Source organism: Cyprinus carpio, chromosome B4, assembly GCF_018340385.1.
Source record: "Cyprinus carpio isolate SPL01 chromosome B4, ASM1834038v1, whole genome shotgun sequence".
In the NCBI taxonomy this organism is placed as follows: domain Eukaryota; kingdom Metazoa; phylum Chordata; class Actinopteri; order Cypriniformes; family Cyprinidae; genus Cyprinus; species Cyprinus carpio.
Window position 1 is genome coordinate 7,189,494 of NC_056600.1, and position 22,739 is coordinate 7,212,232.

The 22,739-nt window shown below is 35.8% G+C and overlaps 4 protein-coding genes across 6 annotated transcripts; 2 read left to right on the forward strand and 2 right to left on the reverse strand.

Annotated features, from left to right (window-relative positions):
* Positions 1-481: 481 nt before the first annotated feature.
* dclre1c (DNA cross-link repair 1C, PSO2 homolog (S. cerevisiae)) lies at positions 482-4,679 on the reverse strand. The gene is given in 14 exon segments (XM_019097781.2): positions 482-1,455; positions 1,528-1,625; positions 1,709-1,797; positions 1,892-1,946; positions 2,385-2,521; positions 2,594-2,695; positions 2,796-2,936; positions 3,014-3,086; positions 3,163-3,264; positions 3,344-3,399; positions 3,476-3,535; positions 3,623-3,707; positions 4,220-4,271; positions 4,357-4,679. Coding segments are annotated over 14 exon segments (2,010 nt in total). The 5' UTR covers positions 4,466-4,679; the 3' UTR covers positions 482-604.
* A 180-nt stretch (positions 4,680-4,859) lies between these two features.
* Positions 4,860-9,011, forward strand: LOC109082956 (meiosis expressed gene 1 protein homolog). Of its 2 annotated transcripts, none has more exons than XM_019097791.2 (5): positions 4,860-4,991; positions 5,254-5,408; positions 6,311-7,173; positions 7,662-7,786; positions 8,639-9,011. In XM_019097791.2, exons 1-3 carry the CDS (start codon positions 4,934-4,936, stop codon positions 6,437-6,439), a joined length of 342 nt encoding a protein of 113 aa, XP_018953336.1. In that variant the 5' UTR covers positions 4,860-4,933; the 3' UTR covers positions 6,440-7,173; positions 7,662-7,786; positions 8,639-9,011. The 2 variants fall into 2 exon arrangements, with proteins under 2 accessions (XP_018953336.1, XP_042577720.1); XM_042721786.1 differs by having other exon boundaries at positions 4,985-5,123.
* Positions 8,650-10,812, forward strand: tmem243b (transmembrane protein 243, mitochondrial b). The gene is made up of 4 exons (XM_042721785.1): positions 8,650-8,871; positions 9,712-9,762; positions 9,850-9,954; positions 10,074-10,812. Exons 1-4 carry the CDS (start codon positions 8,794-8,796, stop codon positions 10,215-10,217), a joined length of 378 nt encoding a protein of 125 aa, XP_042577719.1. The 5' UTR covers positions 8,650-8,793; the 3' UTR covers positions 10,218-10,812.
* Positions 10,813-14,687: 3,875 nt separating this feature from the next.
* On the reverse strand, positions 14,688-21,221 carry dmtf1 (cyclin D binding myb-like transcription factor 1). 2 transcript variants are annotated; one of them, XM_042721787.1, is made up of 17 exons: positions 21,071-21,221; positions 20,467-20,579; positions 20,259-20,384; positions 19,395-19,486; positions 19,187-19,286; positions 18,998-19,074; positions 18,748-18,905; positions 18,605-18,637; positions 18,416-18,525; positions 17,601-17,829; positions 17,372-17,523; positions 17,138-17,290; positions 16,963-17,048; positions 16,727-16,885; positions 15,752-15,961; positions 15,520-15,667; positions 14,688-15,253 (listed from the first exon to the last, which is right to left on the reverse strand). In XM_042721787.1, the coding sequence occupies exons 2-17, from the start codon at positions 20,570-20,572 to the stop codon at positions 15,216-15,218; spliced, it is 1,977 nt and encodes a 658-aa protein (XP_042577721.1). In that variant the 5' UTR covers positions 20,573-20,579; positions 21,071-21,221; the 3' UTR covers positions 14,688-15,215. The 2 variants fall into 2 exon arrangements, with proteins under 2 accessions (XP_042577721.1, XP_042577722.1); XM_042721788.1 differs by lacking the exon at positions 21,071-21,221 and adding an exon at positions 20,864-21,057.
* Positions 21,222-22,739: the final 1,518 nt, after the last annotated feature.

Consider the following 22,739-nt stretch of genomic DNA (forward strand, 5'->3'; position numbering starts at 1 on the left):
TCTATATTTATATTTAGCTTTATTTTTATTTGTTTAGGTTTTAGATATTTTTAGTTCTTCAACTTGAATGAAAATTTTAAATGTTGCCTTAGCAGCTGAAAAAAATCAAGTTTATGAAGTTTAACTTTTTCAAACAGCTTTTAATTAGGGCTGTCAAACGATTAATCGCATCCAAAATAATTTAATGTTTTTGTTTACATAATATATGTATGTGTATTTATGTATGTATAAATACACACACATGCATGTGTATATTTCAGAAAAATATGTTGTTTATATATTAAATATATTTATTTATAATATAAATTATATGAATATGTAAATGTTTCCAAAATATATACTGTATGTGTGTGTATTTATATATACATCATAAATATACACAGAACACATTATGCAAACAAAAACTTATTTTGGATGCGATTAATCATTTGACAGCAATACTTTTAATAGTTTTACTTTAAAATAACAACATTTAAAAACATTTTGTATTTGCTTGAGAACTTTTAATTTATTAACTCAGAAGTATTAAGCATTTATGAAGATACAAAAGTCCATGAGGTAAGCTGTCGTACAACAAACCAGAAATTAATATTCAAACATGAAATCAAAAAATCTGTCTTATGACCACTTCCTCCCCTGCTGCCAACTTCCTGTACAGTTCCTTCAGGTCTTCTGGTTGTGGGACTTTGGACCCTGGTGTTGGTGGAAGCTCAAAATCTGATGATACCTGTGAGTCTGATTTTGGCTCCATGGCTTCTTCCTTTTTGGGTTCGACATTACGGCTGTCAATCACATCTGACACCACCTCGCCATTGGTCCCTCGGTTACTCTGCTCACTAGTGACGGCCTTATTTTCATCCACTTGGAAAAGAACAGTGTCCATTTGACTGAGGCTTTCCGTCCCTGCGTCCGATATATGAGTGGACTGTGAGGAAGTCAAGTGAACAGAGCTGCTGTCATCCTCATCTTCATCCAGAAACAGCTCGGGTGACTGGGACTCTGTGTTTTCGGTGGGTTGAGTGTTGTGGCTGTTCTGACTGTTCTCCAGTTCGCTCTCATCCGTCAACACTGGTTCCACCTTGAAGAACTTTTGCCAACAAGGCGGAGTTGTTTTGGACTGGGATGGGTCTGATTGAGTCAGTTTTGAGGATGGCATTTCTGTGCGAGGTGGAGCAACATTAGATGGGTGAGGTATAGGAGGTTGCTCGGTATCATCTTTATCATTATCGTCATCATCGTCGTCATCATTTGATTCAGTGCAGTCCATGTAATTGGAAGAGTGTGTGGCAATACAGGGCTCTATGAAGGAAAACATTGGGTCCGTATCATGAGAATCTTTTTTAGGGCTATGAGGCTGTTCACTAACAGTAACCTTGGTCAGGTCGGTCACTGTTATTTTTCGCCGCCTTGGAGCTGTGGAAACCTCCTCAAACAGGTCGTTATCACCGTCTGAGCCTACGGAAAGATATCCAGTAACAGTTAAAAAGCAATAGTAAAAGTTGTATTAACAATGAAAGCTACTCGTACCTTCTGATGTGCACCGCTTTCTGGTTCTTTTGAGGGCCCCAAGTGGTTTGTAGACAATCTCCTCCCTTCCAGACTGTTTTCTACACAATGGCTTCAACCTGAATTTGAAAAAAAAAAATATTATAGTAATTATCTAAAGTCTTATGACAACAAGGTACCAAAAAATAAGGTTTGTCCTTACAGCTCCATGACGTCTTCCAGTGTCTTTCCCAACGGAATGACATTAGGATAGATGTGAACAGGACAGATGTAGGAGAGAAAGTCCTTAACCTAGTCACAGGAAATAGACACAGGATTATAAGACGCAAACATTGTGTATGGTGTGTCACATGAAGAGTATCCTTCCCAGTGGGATTTGTCTCACCTCCAAATAAGAGGAATGAAAAGAAAAGCATGCTCTGTAGGAACTACTTCCCATCCTGAAAAGAAAGACACTGTGAATAAATAACTCAAATATAGAATTAAATTTAATAAAAAATAAAATAAAGTTTTTCACACACACACACACATATATTTTTTTTAATAAGTAATTGCATGCAATGTTTTTTCAATTTTTACATTCAGATTTCCTGTACCATCATCTAACTTTTAAAGCTGATCTTTTAAAGATTACATTTAACAGTGCTATTTAATTATTAGTGTTTTTTTTTTTTGTAAATTAAAACAAATATCAATTTTTAATACTATACTTTTAAATTTTTTTAACACTAATCTCAATAAAATGGGAGAATTTGGAAAATGGTCTTATTAAAAGTCTTATTCTGATAAATAAACATTAATAAAATTTTGATATCCCCCATAACATGAAGCTAATTAGCTGCAGCTGGGATTTTAAATATCAATGCTTTGTGACTCACTTGACAATGACAGAGGTCTTTCTGGTCCGTTCTCCAAACCATATGGTTGAGGGTTTGATGCTGATTATGTTTAGAGGAATGCCATCCGGAGCCGTGGAGCCACACGGTAACCTGTTTGCCCTGAAGAACTCCTCGTCCTGTGAAAACCACCATTGTGTTCTCTGTATAGGACATATATGATGGTGTCATTATGCAAAGGTTGAGCGTACCTTGGGGTGCCTACAAGCGTGAATCTGTGTTGCACGGTCGGTGGTCACGTGACACAGAATTTCAGGCATTTTTTTGAACATATCCAAGCTGTTCACGTGTATCTATAATAGAGAAACAGTGTTAATGTTTTAAAACAATGATGAAAGAAAACTTAAAAAAAAAAAAAAAAAAAAAAAAAAAAAAAAAAAAAACATCTCTGACCTGTGAGCTGAACTCTTGTCCCAGATTGGTAAAGAGGTACTCATAACCGTACGCTGCCTTACAGTTTAACCAGACGACATGATACGGACTCTGACAGATCCAGTCCTGGACCAGCTGCCTTATCCCTGCCAAACAAGCCTCCTAAAACAGAAAAAAGCTGTTATGAATGGACCTTTTGTACAAGCTCTGTATGATATGAGGATGTGATAAATGCTTACCCTGCTGGGGATCTGATGATACTTGGGATCAAAGAATGTGGAGTCGATATACACACTCTGAATGTCTTTTACCCTGCAGCACAAACATTCGAATGCTACTGTTATATAAAAATGTACTATACTTATTTTAATATGTGATATCTGAATACCTGTCTCCAGAGTGCAAGTACTCCATTCTAGCTGCATCTCCAACAGCCAATCTGAAGTCCCCTGTGTACAGCACTGTACCCTAAGCACCCTCAAACAGAAACCTGTGTTTAAAGTCAGTATTAATTCAAAACCGACTCTCTTTATGTTCTTGATGCATGTTCATGCTATTATTTTGCTTACATGACTGATCCTGGACAGTGACCCGCTGGAAGCAGAGTGACGACAACATCCTCTGACTGAACAGAAAAACAAATACAACTTCAGATCAACTCTGTAACACTCTGGAGAGTAAACTAGGAGCTAAACACCCACCTCTCCAGTGGTTTCATCTATCAGGGGTATGTGAGTTGGACTGTCCAGTTCCAGTGGGACCTAGTATGCAAAGATTGTCATATTAGGCTGTCTAACAGTTAACAAAATCATTTAACGAGAAATTTCATAACGGAGATTGGTACTTACAATATGATCTTCCCAGAATGCATATCTGGGGTTATTAAGAAGGAGCTCCTTTGTGACAAATGAACAGTACAGCTTGACTGTTAAACTAATGGAGACAATAAAGTCAGATTTGGTGTGTGTGTGTGTGTGTGGGTGTATACACATCCACAAATAAACATTTTTAAAATCTAACATTTATGCAACAAATTAAGAGCATAAAAATGTTTTAATGATACATGAAAAAAAAGTGTTATTTAAATACAGATTACATCGAACTGTTATTAAATTCTTAATGTTTTTAAAGATAAACTTTAAACTATGACAGCACAATAAATCTAAATGCAAAATAGAATAGATTAGAAGTAGAATACACAAACTTACATTTTAAGAAACATACTGATACATCAAATAGTAGGTCATTTATAAAGCACAAAAAAAGCTTGTTTAAAAAATATTAGTATATAAACAAGACATTTAATTCTGAGACTTAAGTAATGCATATAAAAACAAAGTAGTTTACACACAATACGGTTAAACGTTTATAAACAAATAATAAATGTTTAATAAGAAAATGATGTTTCATGTGTCACATGGGTTATATGTACAACTATCACTCACCTGAACTTGAGTTTCCTCTTCAGTAAAGGTCCTTTCAACCCTTTCATATGATCTATTAGATATAAACCACATGTATATCAAACAAAACAAAACAAGCAAAACACAGTTCACAGATGCAACGTCCTGTATAAACGCACCTTTATGGCAGTGAGAGAGAAAATAAGCTCTGGCGTGCAAATTCTCCCGGTCAAATCGGTCCAGGGAGATGTTGGGATACTCCTTCATGCGGCCAGCAAACGAGCTCATGCTGACTGCGTCGAGTTTGAGTTGATAAAACACTCAAAAAGCAGCTGAGAGCTCAGGACATCACTGCCGAAACTCTTTCTGGGCGAGACGCAGCACCCCTACATCTGTCTTTCCTCCTGCTGGCGTCGCTTTGGCACGAAACCACGTGACTCGGAAATAAACATCTGTAATTTGATAGCGTGTTAATAGTACAGCGACATCTACTGGACTCAAACAATCCTCAAAACATTGCAAAAAATGCCATAGTAGACGGTATACTCTAAAACAGCACATTGGGGAAAAAATGCGAACAAAGTATCGCATATAATTAATCGTATGCTGGAACTGTTCGGTTTGTTTCTTCTAGGCAAGTTCCCGGGTATAATTTTAATTGGCCGACACACATACCGGGGGAATTCCGGGTGTGTTAACGATTGGCCATTTCTCCTGCAAGCTTTTTTTTAAGCTAGCTATGTTGCTAGGAAACAAATGATGCGCACGATCGTTCGCGTTGACGATTCTACGATCAGTCATACACGACGTCGACGTAAGTTTATATTAAAAACATTATTAATAATACATATAAACACACTGTCGTTTATTATCAGAGCGTAAGACGTGTTCAGAGTGAATCAGACTAGATTCTTAGCAGTCAAAGTTCGTAAATCCAGAATATTAGGTGAGCGTTACTTGATAGTGTTATCGTGCGATCTGTATTGTTGTACATGCGATAAGTCGATTTGACTTGATTTTGTACAAAAATGTATTTATACCAAAGGAGAGTACTGGGATGTGTTTATCATACACAGAAATAATGTCCTGTTCAGTTCTACTGGATGATAACGCCAAGCCGAAGTCCACGAGCCGAGCAAAGCAGTGGACAGGAGAGATCGAGAACCTGTACAGATTTCAGCAGGCTGGATACAGAGATGAGCTGGAGTACCGACAAGTCAAACAAGCCCAGGTTTCCTTTTTTGATTTATTACTACAGTATTATAAATTATTACATTATATAACGCTTAAACGATGTTAAAACTATACATACAAATTCAGAAATGGCATGCAATATATTTGATATTTTCTTTGATTATGCAAATGTGAAATATATATATATTGTGTGTGTGTGTGTGTGTGTGTGTGTGTGCTTGTGAGTTTATGTATACAGTCAAACTAAAATGTATTCAGACACCTTCAACATTTCTCACGTTATATATCTCACATTACACGCTATAGTTTAGAGAATGGTAATAAAATATGACAAGAACTCAAGAGTTAAACTGTGTCAGAACAAATTCATCTTGATAATTTCAGATACCTTTGATAGAAAAGGTATGTAATGGTTTATGATCAACCAAAAATGATTCAGTTAAATTAAGGCACACAATTACGTTAGATAATACCAATTTAGGTCAACCAATTACCAAGCAATGCTTAATTTTGTTCAGTCTGTGGTGTAAAAAGGTAATTTTTATTACCAAATTTTTATCAGTTTTACTGGTAGTCCAGTAAATATATATGTGTGTGTGTGTGTGTGTGTATGTATGTATGTATATATGTGTATATATATGTGTATATATATATATGTAGTTATATATATATATATATATATAATATGTGTGTGTGTGTGTGTATTGTATTTAATAATATAATGGTAGTGTATGTATGTTATACATATATATTATATATGTGTGTGTGTGTTGTGTGTGTGAATACCTAACTCATCTACTAAACTTAATGGGATATTTTTATTTTTGAAAGTGTTTATGCTTTGTCAGTTAATTTCTTATTAATACCTAATTATAGCTTACAGTTTATGATATAAATGTAAATGTTTTCCTATTGAATATGGCTTTGCTGTCTTTTCAGATTGACCGTTGGCCGGACACTGGGTTTGTGAAGAAGCTTCAGCGTCGAGATAACACATTCTACTACTACAACAGAAAGCGGGAGTGTGAAGATCGAGAGGTCCATAAAGTGAAGGTGTACGCGTACTGACAGCTCCTCGACCCTGCCAGCACTTATGCCATTTTCTAGTTTTAAGTTTTGTCTTTAGAAAATGCATGGTCAGAGTTATCCTACTGTATTCTTAATGTAAGTCTTGGTACAAGTTCTGAATAAAACAAATGATTTAAATTAAAAAAAAAAACTCACACGAATGTACCATTTGGTGTTTCATATTTAAAAGGTGAATAAATAGGCAACCTTTCATCTCTTTAATAAATTCTACAAATGTAGGCTGGTACATTTTTAGTGGTTTGCTCTTTTTATCTTAGCTATGCAGCACACAATTGGAAATGAGAGACTGTACGGCTCTAGCAGAACATAAAAATCTAAAATTTCACTAAAACGAGTACTTTGGGTTGAGACAGTAAAATAATAAAACACAATAAGACAATAAAAAGACAAAAAAAACAAAATAGCTTGTGAATATCAATATTAATTCAGGGAAATACGTTAATTATTGATAATCAGAATATATGAAAATAGTGTCCCCTTTTATTGAGTATGATTGTGAATTTGAGATTTGTGCCTTCACTAAATAAATAAACATATAACGGACATAGACTGTATAAAAACAGATAAGCGTGGCCCTTTAAGAGCGCGTCACTTCCGGTTTCATGTAGCGAGTCGTCATACTCATAACTGATCTTTTGAAGTCATGCGGATAATGCTCCGATCGGAAAACACCCCCGTGTGATCAAAAAAATCCCTCTGTTTGTTATATACAGGTAAGTTTAATAAGTTTAGTAGCTTTTTATACTGTTATTTCCTATGTGCCGGTCAGACGGTTTGTTTTCTTTCACATTAGCTTGTTAGCTTTTTCATGGCTTAATATTTATCTACAACAACAAACTGTTTGTGGTCATATTAAAAAAAAAAAAAAATCAGCTGAAAACATTGCGCTTAGCTGTCACATAATACTAAAAAAGCTAGTTTAGTGGATGATATTTATTGAACAGTATGTAAGTGAATATATAAAAAAAATCAGTTCATGCACCTGCACCGATAGATTACAGTTAAAGCTATAAAGTCATTTACTTTCAGGTGTTTAGATGAACGTGGTTATCTGAAAGGGATGTACGATTGTTTTGTTAGCACAGAGCAATTTTAAATAGGCCACCTTTTTGAGAAGACTCTAGAATAGAGCAATCAATACTAGGAAATGAATTTAAGTGACATTTGAGACTAATGGTCCATTTGCTTTATCTGGTTACAGAGCTGAAAACTAGTCTGGAGATCATTATTGTCTTCCATACTTGGGATAACTCTTGACACGAGCTGCATCCAGAATTTTTGAGACATTATCCATTATCATAATGAAGATTTGCATCGGATTGCAAGGTACTGTGCTGTAGGTTGTGTACATAAAATTATATATATAGTTTTAAGAACTTAATTTTCCTATTAAAGGAATAGTTCATCCAAAAATCCTTTATTATTATTATTAATGTACATCATGTTGTTCCAAAATTATTTGACTTACAGAACAAAAAAATAGTAACAGTAATGTACATTTACATTTAACTTATGCTCTGCATAAGCCAAACCACATAAACTGAGCAAAGCTTTCTTTCTTTCTGCACTGACGTCAAGATCAAGCTCTCACATGACCGATCACACATTTTTAAGGCTGTTCTTATGCTAATGTAATGAGTAAATGGTGACAGAAGTTTCATTTTTAGGTGTACTGTCTCTTTAAGGATGTATTTTCTAGTGACACCATCACTAATATACTTGGGACTCAAATAAACTGCCATAATATTGTTTGTCATATTGTTTGTTTGGCATAATATGTCATGTCTGTATGTGACTACATGGTTAAATATACACTAACCGGGCTCTGCATAAGCCACAAACCACATAAACTGAGCAGAGCTTTCTTTCCTTCTGCATTAACGTCAAGATCAAGCTCTCACATGACCGATCACGCATTTTTAAGGCTGTTCTTATGCTTTCATGATCCAGTCTGCCTGAATCAACTCAAGACCCTTGGGCTGACTGTTAGAATGGCAGGCTTGTTGTGTTACTCTGAAGCACCATTGTAAGTCTTCGGATTCATGGGAAAAGGAGCAAAGTTCGTGACAGATCATTAAGTGCTGGGGCTCTGGGATTTGTTAGTTCAGATCACACACTTTGACATGCAGTGAAATTATGAGTGAACTAAGTGAATGTTTTAATGATTTAACGCTCTAGGTTACCCAACTGTGACTATGTCCTGCCTCTGAATCGCTTGCTGTGAGGAGCAAACCCAACCTAGAGAACAGCGGACATGCACTGCTGTCCTCCGCTCCACAGGGGGAGCTGCTGGTAGAAGATATCAGTAAAAGGGTGTGTGCACTGCTCTGGCCATGGATGACTTCACTACACGCACCTATGGCACCAGCGGCATGGACAACAGGCCTCTGTTCGGGGAGACATCTGCCAGGGTAATGCACGTTATATTATCAGGACCGTGATTTTGTTATTGAACATCAGTTTTGGTTAGAAAAATGTCACATTGTAATTGCAATAGTAAAACAGATTGTGTGTTGGATTGGACAGAACAATACCTAGAAGGAGTATTGCAAATTTAAAAAAATACAAAACCATCCAATATGTAGATGAGTTCTTCATCGGAACAGATTTGCTTAAAATTTACTCACGCTCAATCCATCCAATATGTAGATGAGTTCTTCATCGGAACAGATTTGGAGAAATTAGGCATGACATCATTGCTCACCAATGGATCCTCTGCAGTGAATGGGTGCCATCAGAATGAGAGTCCAAACACCTGATAAAAAAAAAATCACAGTAATTTACAAGTAACCCAAATGACTCCAGTCCATCAATTAATGTCTTGTTAAGTGAACAGATGCTTGTTTGTAAAAAAAAAAAAAAATCCATCAAGGCATTTTCGCTTCTAATCCTTTTTATTCAGCCTCTATCCATAATATTGTTTTCTTCAGTGAAAAAAAAAATAGTCTTGTATCAATCAGGATAGAAATATGCACAGTCAAGCTGTTTACAAGTGAAAACATGTCGGTGGATTTTGGTGTGAGAAGACAACATGAGATGGACTTTTTCCATCTTTATGGATTATACACTCTTATAGACTCTTATTAATTAATTTAACATTTTTGGGTGAACTATTCCTTTAAATCTCACAATGTGACTTTTTTATTTTAAACTTTAACCAGCTTTGTTCGTTCTTGAGGCATTCCATATATTGGTGCTATGTAACTATTTTCTGTCAACTACACTAATATATTTTTGTCGATCACTTTCAGGATAGAATCATCAATCTAGTGATCGGTGGACTTGCGTCTTTACTCGTTCTGGTAAGTTTTACCACTAATAAAGATCTCAGTATATATCTGTTAACCATATTGTCATTATTAACTCTGAAATTTCGCCATCTCTTTCAGGTGACCATCATTAGTTCATTCGTCTTCCCATCTCTTCCTCCCAAACCACTGAATATATTCTTTGCCATCTGTATCATGCTAGTCTGCGGATCAGTGTTGGTTTTGGTGAGTAAGAACTTGCAGTGTAATCTAAAAAGCATTATGCTTAATTGTTTAAATGGTGCCTAAGAGAAATAAATTTTCAAATGCAATTCCTAATCGAAAGAAATTGCTTTCTCTTGCAGATACACTGGTATAGGCAAGGAGATCTGGAGCCCAAGTTTCGCAACTTGATCTACTACATGCTCTGTTCCATCGTTCTGCTGTGTATCTGTGCCAACTTGTATTTCCATGACGTGGGACGTGATAAACAGAGCAATGCCTTATAAAGCTGTTTCCACGGGAGCCGTCCCAATCAGTGGAATGTTCATCATTATGTGGGTGCTTTGAAACCCCACACAACCACACTCGAGTTCTTCAATCAGGAGAATTCATTTTCCTACAAGCCCCATTTGTGTGGGCAGGGCCAGTCTGCCTTTGGGAGCCATGTTAGTGGACTAAACATATTATAGATGCAAATATGCTAGCGATCAGTAGCACTCTGGGATGTCCGTGCACACATTTTGCACCCTGAATGCTGTACACAGCTTAACCTATATGCCAATATAATGACAAGACTGGGATGTTTTGAAATAAGCCATGGCAATGTAATGCATAATGCTTTTATATTTGTACATGACACACCTATGGTACATTCCTATTTAAAAAAAAAAATCTTTATTTTGTATTTAAATTATTAGAAATGCAATCTTGAATAAGAGCACTTGATTAAAGACATGCAGCAGTCATTGTAAATTATGCTTTTTGTTCATTTTTCTAAATTACTGAACACTGTGTTATTTGATATGGTGAAAACCTTACAATTTTGGTTATCAACTGTTGTAATTTGGATTTTATGTAATTAATAAATACATATACACAATATACATTTGTTGTGCTTTATTTTTTAGTACAAAGTTGTGAAACATGGAAAGGTTTAATACAGGTTCTGCTGAAATACCAGATCTTTGTGACCACTAGATGGTGCAGCTGGGTTTAGACAATAAGTGTTCACGTCTTTGCAAACTAGATCAACGATCAAAAAAATCAACTCAGATTAGGTTAGATTATCTACAGATGATTAAATTAAAGTTTTTTTTTATAATAATGATTAACTTTTTGTAAGTAGGCTTGCATTCCATTTTCTGTAAACTTTCTGGGTAACAAACAAATACATAACATTTGAATCATAAAAAAAGTCTTGCAATATCCCAAATTAAATATTTTTTTAAGAAGTGCTACTGCTTTGCAGGAAAGATAAAAATGACAGCTCATTTTATTTATTCAGTATTTTGTGAATATAATAATAAAAAAAAAATCAAAACTGCATGACAGTTTGCTCTGAGGGATGAGAGGATTGAAAAAACAGATACTGACTGATGAATCATTGATACTGATTATTAAATACTGATATTGATAATTATGTCTTGTTTCAAATATCATGCATTCCAAAGTTTTTAAGTGAAGACAGTGGCTTAAAGCATAAGCTGACTACCGGTGAAGCATTTTTCATTATATAAATCAATGCTTTCTGAACATATACCTGAGGTGAAATCCCGCTATTGATTGTTAAAGCGATTAAGTGTATGCCTTTCATACATGAAAGTTTTGGTTCAAATCCCACTGTTGCTTAGTCTGTCATCCTTTACAACAAAGCTCTCAATACAAGCCTGTCCAAAGTACTCAAAAAGTCAACAGCTAAAGTGGCACAGTGGAGAACACGTTGTGTTTTCATCCAGGAGACCTGAGTTCGAATCTCCCCATAGCTTACTATACCTTCTTGTTGTTATATCCAACAAAGTGCCATAAAAGTAAGTGATAAAACGTGAGTGCCACAATGGATTAGTGGTTAAGCACATGTTTTCGACTTCGATGGAGGCATGGGTTCAAATCCCACCTCAAACAACAATCACCCAACTGAAAGCTTTAACTGGTTTATTGTAGAATCACATACAGGTGAACAGTGAAATATAAGTTCCAGCACAAACTCAAGCAAGAGATCTGTGGCTCACAGGTAAGAGCGCTGCCTCACGGTTCAGAGGTTGCTGGTTCAATCCCAGCCAGGTCTCTGCGATATGAGTGAGTGTTGTGTGAATGAAGGGATGGGGATGATTCGGGTCCCCCCCGAGTCCTAGAGCAATGTCCAGCAGGGGTTATGCTTCTTGACAGGAAAAAAAATGTTGTTGCGTATAAAAAATTTGAACCACCCACTTAGGTTACCATCATTAGCTTTCTAGAGGAGTGACCCTCCAAAAAGAAAGTGATGGTAACCTACAGGTTTAATACACAACAAAACACAAGCTCTAAGTCTTACCTGTCCTTGAGCAGACGGCCATCATTACAGTAATGTCTGTCCACACGTCCCAGAGCTCTGCTTCTGTCAAAACACATCCCATCTTTAAAGAAAAGACAAAAATAAACAGACAACTATATTTAGCACATCTAAAACATCTGAATTTACAAGTTAGTCTAAATAAATCTAAAGCTTATATATATACATACATACATACATACATATATATACATACATATATATATATACACATACACATAATATTGCTTTCAAACGATTAATTGCATACAAAATAAGTTTTTTGTTTACATATTATATGTGTGTGTACTGTGTATATTTATTATGTATTTCTAAATACACACATGTATGTATACAACAAATATGTATGTATATATGCGTCACTTATGTATTCATTATGTGTGTCTCTTTTCACTGCTGAATGAATGCTGTGTGACTCACATGCTGTAGAAGTCGAGGTTATGGCCTTCAATCTGGTTCTGTGATTCAGCCTCTGGTTAATATGCAAAAGAAAACAATAAAGCAAAACAAAATAGATGTTTATTGGGACAATGTCCATTTACAGTTGTAAACAACTGACTGTATAGATGATGCTTATTATTAAATATAAAAGCATGAAGCAGCAAGAACAGAGCTTCACAAACCTACTGACTCTAATAACAAACATAAGTATATTACCTACAGTAAGACTGCAACAGCAATTAAATAAACTGAGAGAGCAGAACCGCAAAAAACAAAAGCTTGAAAAGGATAATGCACTCGTCACTCGTTTCCTGCATTTATCGCAGCTTGTGTCTATTCTTTTTGGAACATTTATCGCAGCTTGTGTCTATTCTTTTTGTCAACTTTCCCGCAATAATCGCAGCTTGTGTCTATTCTGGTTGTTAACGGGTCGGAATATGTGCCGTTCAGTTACATTTATAAAACAGTCACGAGCTGTCATCTCCAGGATCTGTATTTTAAACGGTCTGCACGCGTTGTAAACAAAGTCACGTTTGTCACGCATCCTGAACGAGGTGTCAGCGTGACCGTGAAGCCGCTTACGCCGCCTAGTGGAGCGGATGGAAAACTGCACTACGAGTCATGTTACAGTGACAGCATGGTCAGTAAGTGTTTCTTTCTTCTTTTTTTCATATTTTAACATTTTCGTACTCAAGCTAAAGTAGCTATTTACGATATTAAATGTGTGTAAGCCAGACAAAGAGCTGACCATCGGCTCCATCTTGTGGTCAATAAGTGTCTCATCTATAGATGAAATCAACTCTAGGAGGCTAAGGTTGTCGCACTTCAGAGGGCAGAGCTCAGAGTTACATTTTTCTATATTTCTTTTTAACTAATCTATGGTTTTGTCAGAGCTTTGACCATCAGAGAAACGTGGATCTATTAGATTCAGTAAATAAACACGATCAGCTCTCAACTGATGGGGTAATGTTGCATTGAATTCAACTCAAGCACATGCTTCAAAGTGAAAATACACATAACATACGGGATATAAGAGCTCCTGAGACTGTTTTAGTTTGGAAACGGATTTGTGTATTTGTTTTTATTTATTTAAAATGACATGTACCATGTTTGTTAACAGTTAAACAATGATTTTGGTGTTTTTTTTGCTTGTGTTTGCAGACTCGAGCAGCATTTATTTTAGTGCTTGTTTGGTTATGGGGAATTGTAATGATCTACAGGCCGGTCAGAGTGATTGATCACTCATGCATTTATTGCAAAGATCCTGTATCAAAATGACAGCTAATAAACTAATGATTAATAAAATGGCTAAACACTGAAATGTTTTTATTGATGAATCTAACAGGCAAATGTATGAAATAAATTTAGTGTGTTCACCCCCATGTGGACAAAATGTGTGCATGCATGATTATAAGACAGCAGTAGCAGCAAGCAGCAAAGAGACTGAAAGAAACTACCCTTTTCAAAGCTTTGAATCAGTTGCCACTCACTGGTGACGCGTGCTGGTTAAAGCTGTAAATGCATGAACAACTCTGTCCAAAACATGCCTAAAAAAGCTTTTACAAACCCACTGCAAATATTTTATTGAAAGTGCAATATCTTAAATGCAATTAACAAGCCATCAAATGCCATTATAAAAGAGCATAAATAAACAATATTAAAATAACACTCTCTGTAGGTGAGAGTAGGTAGGAGTTTTGTCTTGTATTTCCAGAAGCAGCCTCCATAATCAACATTTTTGCCATTTTGTTAGGTATTACTGTGCAGAAATTAGACACATTTCTCCTGAAAAAAAAAAACCTTATTTAGTTGTTTTAGCTCGGTAAAACATTCCTTCCCTTAAGGCACCTTCTTGGGGACAAGTCAGATCTTCATAATTTAAGATTTCACCAATAACATTCCTCTTCCCCGTTCCTCAATCTCTATGCTGCAATAGTCCAGTTCATTTTATTAATGAGAACAGATCATTTCAATGGGACGACAGTAATGACATGCAAGTGGTGACAAAATTTTGTTTATTAAATAAATAAACACAGAGGCACTAACTTACAGATAAGGTGAATATTTAAACCATTTGTTAAATTATGGCCATCTAGTCTAGCGAACATTTGGAATGATGCAAACATTCCTGTACAACCTCTTTAATTCATACATCAGAACAGTGCAGCTTCACATAGCTTTATATCAAGTTTTACTGTTAAGCAGGAAAGTAGGCTACAAAAACTAGTCAAATCTAGATATACATACACACACACACACACACAAAAAAACATTTAAAATAATGAACGTATTATATTTTAAATACACCATAAAAAAAGTGTAGTTTCAGAGTATTTCATGTTTTTAACTGCACTGAGACACAGATGAGGCTCAGGAACTTGCATGATAAATAAATACTGAAGTGTTTTGATGCACGCACGTTTCTTTTGATGATGTCTGGATGATCCTGCATGCTCCATTTGTCCCTATATAAAGGAACGCATCCTCTAAAGTCAGTGTTTTTGTGTCTTGTGGATCAGTCCGATCCGTCTTCCTGGTTCTGCAGAATGGGATCTGTATGGAAAAACAAATGGTTAGAGCGCTTACATTCCACGTTTTAACTTGCAATCTCCGGTGATTTATTAAAGGGCATAATGACACACAAAACACTTTTACTTCATATTTTTTAACACTGCTTTGTAACTTAAGTAACATAATTTTATTGACATTAGCAACTGTAATCAAATTACATAAATGTAAAATGTAATGTATTGCATTACTGCGCTACCAGGAAAAGTAATACGAATACAGTAAAGCGTTATACCAACTCTGTTCATTACCTGTCAGTGTTCCAAGCGGAAGGACAGAATCCGTGCTCATGTCCTCATTAGTAGGAATAAAGCTGCTCGGAGACGGAACCATGAGCACGCCTCCTTCACCCATCCCAGAACTCTCTACAGTTTCCCCAACTTTAGGAGAGTCGAGAGTCTAAACAAAGAAAGGAGAATTTCATGAGCAGGAAGGTGGCATGAGAACACTTTTCGTTTTTGGAATGGATTCAGAAAATGAAACCTTTTCTTCTTCTTGCACATCTTTGGATCTCTCTTCACTCTGCTCCTCTTCTCCAGAGTTGTTTTGGTTTTCCGAAGGCTCTTCCTTCTCAAGCTCCTGCTCTCCCTCCAGCTCTGATTGGCCGAGAGGGTCCGAGAGGTCCTCTGAGGTCACTGTCTGGATGATGATGCCAGGGTGGGACATCTGGACGGTCACATTCTCATTGTCGGTCTGATGCAGACGGAAGAGAGAGAATTACAGGCTTTGTGACTTCACATTAATTTTGGTAAATATTTTAGTATCAACGTTCTATTAATATTTTGATTTAGTTTTTATTTAAATTTTAATTTGAATAAAATACTTAAAATCAAAACTTAAAATAATTCTGTTTATTAAGTTTAAATTTGGTAATTTTGCCAGTTTTTAATTATTTTTTAATCATTTTTATTATTCCCCCCCCCCACAAATATATATATAATTTATCAATAACATACTATTGTAGTTTTTATTCATATTTATTTTTTTTCTCAAAATTTTACTTTTGATAAAATAACTAAAACAGAAAATAATTAAAAAGTTTGTGTTTGAATTGTTTTTGTCATTGTTATTCATTTTTTCAAAAATGCATAATGAATATATGTGTATAATATTTATTTTAGTATCATCAGTGATATACTATTATAATTCTTTATCATCTTTATTTGTTTTGTTTTTTTACTTTTAATAAAGTTTAAGTTAAGTTTATATAATTTAGGTTTAGTTTTTGTTATTTTGCTGTGTGCTTTTGTAATTTGTATTAATTTTTTTTTAAATGTCTGCTCAGTTTTTAATAATGTTTAGTTTTGGTGATTTTAGTATCAAACTAAATAAACAATGTTAAAGTAAAAAAGTTGCCTTAGCAAATAAAAAAGTTTTGGTGTTATTTCATTTCAAGTAACAAATATGTTTTTTAATAATGTTAGTTAACTATAACCCTTGTGCACACAAAAGACTTACGGTGAGGCTGTGTAAAATAATCTGGTCTGGTGAAGACGGTGAAGCTGCGGCTGTGAGTGTGACCGTGGGATTGGCTGAGAGTGTGAGTGGGAGGCTCTGATTGGTTCCTGTTTGGAGGAAATACGTTCCAGGGGTGCCAGTGGGCTGCAGGTGAAATGACTAGGGAGGAAATTACACACATGGTTTATAAACAACACTTATACATCTGATAGTTTTGAAAAATCTGAGGTACTCACAGGCAGTAATTCAAAGGTCTGTAAAGCCCCAGAGTTCAATGTGATGGTTTCACTGTCTGAGGCACCGCTTGCACCGTCTGAAGAAGCTGTGGAGAGAGAAAATGGTGCATTGAATCTAAAATGCCACTGAACTGTTATAACCACAAAATTCACTGACACAGGTTATCTGACTCACAGACATGTGTGATCTGCACTGGAATCTGGACCGGGATCTGCAGTGCAGTGACGGAGCTGGGCGAAGCACAAGCAGATCGAGAACCAACCACCACAACCTTGTTCATCGCAGACGGCGGTGCCTCCACAACATCCTGCAGCCCTTTCAACAAGACTACACACCACAGAAAACACTGCTTCAGTGTCTGAACTCACATTATAACAGTCATGCTAAACTATAAAGACTTTATCTCACCAGGAAAGGGAAGTTCCTTGTGATTGGTCACTTGTCTTTTGATGGTCCACCATTTGCTGCGGAGCCACTGAGGCGAGCGAACGCTGCTCCACCCACCAGCCAGAATGTCCCAATTAATTTCATTCTCATCCTCCACATCCAGTTCAGCCATCCTGCTCATGCAGAATTATGATTAACGAGTCATAATTAGTTTGTGAATAGGTATTTTGATAATTGTGCAGTGAACTACCTGCGAACAAGGTTGATGTCATCTTCTTTGGTCCACTCCGTGCCGCCGCTCTGTTTCCAGTTAAGGTAGTTGAGCCATTTGGAGCGGCATTGTTTCTCTGAGCGAGTGCCGACAAGTTCAGCCACCGATGCCCAAGAGACTCCCTGAGTTACAACGTCACCCGCCTCGGTGCCCGTCAACTCGTGGACCACCTCTGCCAACCTTCTCTCCTCTTCCTCTGTCCATTTTCCTAAAGCATGGGAGTTTAAATGATGTTACACAAATAAATAAATAAATAAGCATTATAAAAATAAAACACATAATAATACGGTACTGTTAATATAATTTATTTTTTTAATTTAATATTTTCTTGCTCATTCTAATTTTAATTAATAAAATAATAAAATAAGACTTAAAATAATGTAATTAATTATTTATTAATTAATAAGTTTAATAAAAGATACACAATTTAATTTATGAAATATAAAATTTATAATGATAATAAAGAACATTTACAATATTTTAATAGGTAATAATTCTCTCATTAATAATATTTAAATATCATGCTATTATATTATTTTTAATTATTAGGTTTATGTAAAATGCTTATTTTATTACATAGTTATAAGCATATTTGTTTAATATTTATTTTGTTTAACATAACAAAAATAAACCATATATATATAAATATATATATATATATATATATATATATATATATATATGTATACACACACACACACACATACATATATATATATATATATATATATATATCTTCACAGACGATGCACTGCGACCAAGTGCCGCCCCAATGGTAGCCCAGTCAAACTGACCGGTGTTGCATGTGTCCTTCATGAGACGGCAGCGGTCCTTCACAGACGATGCACTGCGACCAAGTGCCGCCCCAATGGTAGCCCAGTCATTCCCATGTTTCTCCCTTAGCCTAATAACACACCCAAAACTGACAATGTAGATCATTCAGGTCACACTTCATGACATTCAAGATTCATGGCTCAACTTACTCTTTCAGTTTATTGATCTCCTCATCAGTGTATCTGAACGACAAGAATAGCACATATCAAATATTACACCAGTCATTTTAAGTGTATAATTGATTCTTTTTGGATCTGCGAATCGGTTTAAAAGATAAATAAAAGCAACTTACTTGCCTACGTGGTTTCGGTTATCGTACATTCGTAGTACGCGTCTGTATACAGCGAACAGCGGTCTGTTTAAACCACAAGCTATACTGCGGTAAAAATCCTTTCGCTCCTCTTTCGACATCTCAAAGATGATCTCGGCAGGGTCCCGAATCCCTCGGTTCTGAGTCGGGATGCACAGACAGATGAATAGTGAGGGTGCAAATCAAAGATGGCACCTCCAGCAAATGTGATGCATCTATAATGCATGCTCACCTTTAAATAACGCTCTATGTTGCTCATCAGGAGATCAATCTCCTCTTTTGACCACATACCCTGTTTCCATTTGTGACCTAAGGATATATAACAAATAATAAGACTGTGTGTACTGATATCAGGTCCTATATTTCTTATGTTGGGTTTGGATGACAATACAGACCTGTATCAATAAGAAATATGTTTTACCTTTATTAACCAGTGTGTCTTTATCCTCTTTCGTGGTGAACCAGGCTTGACTGACAGCTGATACATCTTTACCTTTTTTTTGGACAGAAGAATCCCTATCCTGTTGACAAACAACATTTTGATATTTTCTATTTATATACCATGCAAAGCCAGCAATTAATGCTGATAACAAAGCTGTGTAGCACTAATAAACATTTAAGGTTTCTACTGTTGTGTCAGAAGGGTCGTCTGATTCCAGCTCCCCATCTCTCATCTCCGTCGCAGTCATTGTCACCTCAAAACTCTCATCACCTTCTGTAACTAAAATCAGCACAAACCAGTTAATATAATATAACCAGTTAATTTATGTGCAACATGAAAATCAAACAATATCATTTGATTTACAATACCTAATTTCGAATAAATAATGAAACGGCATTTTTGCTGCAACGATTTAGAAATTAAAATATTACATTTTATACCTCTTTACAGTTTAACGCATTTTATCATCATTAAGTGCAAGTGATGCATGCGATTTTTTATTATTGTTTTTATTCATTCATTTTATTTATTTTTGTAACTATTTTAAATTATATCTGAAAATATTACAAATAAATACATTTATTTATTTTTTTATTTATTATATATAAATTAATATCTAAGTGATTTCATTAAAATATTAAAGCATTATATATATATAGGTGATTTAAAAAGCATCAGTATTATTGTGTAATTATTGTAAATAATAACTGTACACTGATTTAAACAATTACATGTTTTTATTTCCTCTATATTTCTACTTCTGTATATAGTGCATTATCTAATTTTCTGTTTTCCGTATATTGGTGTTATATTCCATCTCTTCTTTGTAACTCCTATGTATTTCTGCACTATCATGTTTGTTTGCACTACATCTGTATTTTCTTCTGCACTGCAAGCTCCGGTCGTCAAGTCAAATTCCTTGTGTGTGTAAACATGATTGTTAATAAAGCTCTTTCCGAGTTCTGACCATTTGTATTATCATTTGGTATAAAAGTCACTTAAATGTATAAACGGTGTACAAACATGTTTGTGCATGCGTGTTTATACTCACTTGGCAGCGTGACAACAGAATACTCCGTTGAGGTAGAGTCCTGAGGGTCTTCCCCGTCTTCATTGGACAAGCGCAGGCGTTTGTGAACAGGTTCGGTGGTCCCGTCAGACCCCAGATCCTCCCCATCTGCATGTCCAAACCACACAAGCACATTATAGAAACAAATACAATATAATAGGGCACAACATCACGAGGTCGTGCGTCTCACCATTCTGAGGGCAGTGCAGAATTATGTTTCCGTCAGTGTCCTGAGTAAATGTGACAGAATTGACGGATTCGAGGGTCACAGTGGCTGGGACATCTCCTGTGTTCATGCTCAGCCTACAGGTTAATACACACACAAGCAGACAGACTCACTTTTAATGTGCTAAAGACAAACTAAACACTTTATTTGCATTATAATGGATATTTATTACACTGATATAAAATTTTAGACAGTTTGCTTGCAACAAATGCTGCTGTATATACATTTCTCAACAGGCATTAAACCCAACGCAAACTTTAAAAAACACACAAATGTATGACACGCGACCTCTGTTAAAACTTTTTTTTTTTTTTTTTAATGAAGAAAGCTTAATAATAGCTTAGAGAATAATGCTATGCACCATTCTTGTAAATGTCCTATGTGGTGCTTTAATTTAAGCAGATGAGGAATAATGAGACGCCATGTTTATGTGCGACATGAAGCCGTGAGGACTCGACGACATTTATTCGAAGTCGGTGCGTTATTTTTCATGTGCAGAATATAAAGATACAAGTCCGGCGCACAGAGGTGAGCGAAAGTGAAATTTAGCTTTGGTTTTGGTACTTACTTCCTGTTTTGGGTACGGGGACTTCGCAGTGACCAGGATGAAGGCAAATACCAGGATGGAGGATACGTTTTTTTTCTGCCTCTCCTCACACAGAGCGGAAGCGTCTACAGAAGCCCGCTGGTGACTTCCGCTTCTGAAAGCGGTTTGAGTTTTTTAACTGACTGTACGTTTGTGTTTTAAAAGTGCACATTTATGTAGGTTCTCACCTTATGTTTGGACGAAACTCGTTAGTAGAGTAAGGTTTTAATATGTGGGAAGCACATTTGAATGTTTTAACACGCTTTCAGATTAATTGCAGTCTCAGCAGCGCCACCTGCTGTTGAATATGGAGAAAATATGTTACTTGTATCATTTTATGTTATTTTATTTTACTTTGAATCATTTCTTGTATGGCGTTTTGTTTCGCTTTTCTGTTAGAGTATAATTAATAAGAATGTTTCTGAACTTATGTACTTATGTTAGCCCAATATCGTTCTATTAATGTGCGAAATAAAATAATAATAATAATAATAAAATTGCTTATTCAAGTGTAGGCCTACCTTGGCATATCTTTGAAAATGCATAAACCATGCTTGTTTGATTGTATGCCATGTAAAGTGTTGTCAAAACAATATAATTTGATTTACAATACCTAATTTCGGAAAAAAAATTAAACGGCATTTTTGCTGCAACGATTTAGAAATTAAAATATTACATTTTATCTCTGTATATCTCTTTCATCTTTGCAATAACGTGAAAATTATTATAATCATTAATGATATTCTTACAATAATGCATGAGCCAAAAGATAGAGAGAGAGAGAGAGAGAGAGAGAGATGGATGGATGGATGAATGGATGGATAGAGAGAGAGAGAGATGGATAGACAGACAGACAGAGAGAGAGGGATGGATGGATGGATGGATGGATAGAGAGATGGATGGATGGATGGCTGGCTGGATGAATGATAGATAGATAGATAGATAGATAGATAGATAGATAGATAGATAGATAGATGGATGGATGGATGGATGCATGGATGGGTGGATGGATGGAGAGAGAGAGAGATGGATGGATGGAGAGAGAGAGATGGATGGATGGATGGATGGATGGAGAGAGAGATGGATGGATGGATGATAGATAGATAGATAGATAGATAGATAGATAGATAGATAGATAGATAGATGGATGGATGGATGGATGGATGCGTGGATGGGTGGATGGATGGAGAGAGAGAGAGAGAGATGGATGGATGGATGAATGGAGAGAGAGAGAGAGATGGATGGATGGATGGATGGATGGAGAGAGAGAGAGAGATGGATGGATGGATGATAGATAGATAGATAGATAGATAGATAGATAGATAGATAGATAGATAGATAGATAGATAGATAGATAGATAGATAGATAGATAGATAGATGTGTGGTTCAGATAACAAAAGGTCATTTTTACAGCCCTATAGAAAGTAAATATATATATATAAAGAATGAAATATTCCACACCTTGAAGGAGGATAATCACAGACATATTTTGCAGATGTTTATGCAATGCATTTCCGCTCACTTGCATTGTTCTTTCCTGTTTTCACCTTGTTTTCTTTTCATCCTGACAATAAATAGGGTGTGTGACGGTGTAATATTACTGAATTATTTATTGCGTGTTGTCTTTCTCTCTGTCATGCTCTCCCAGCG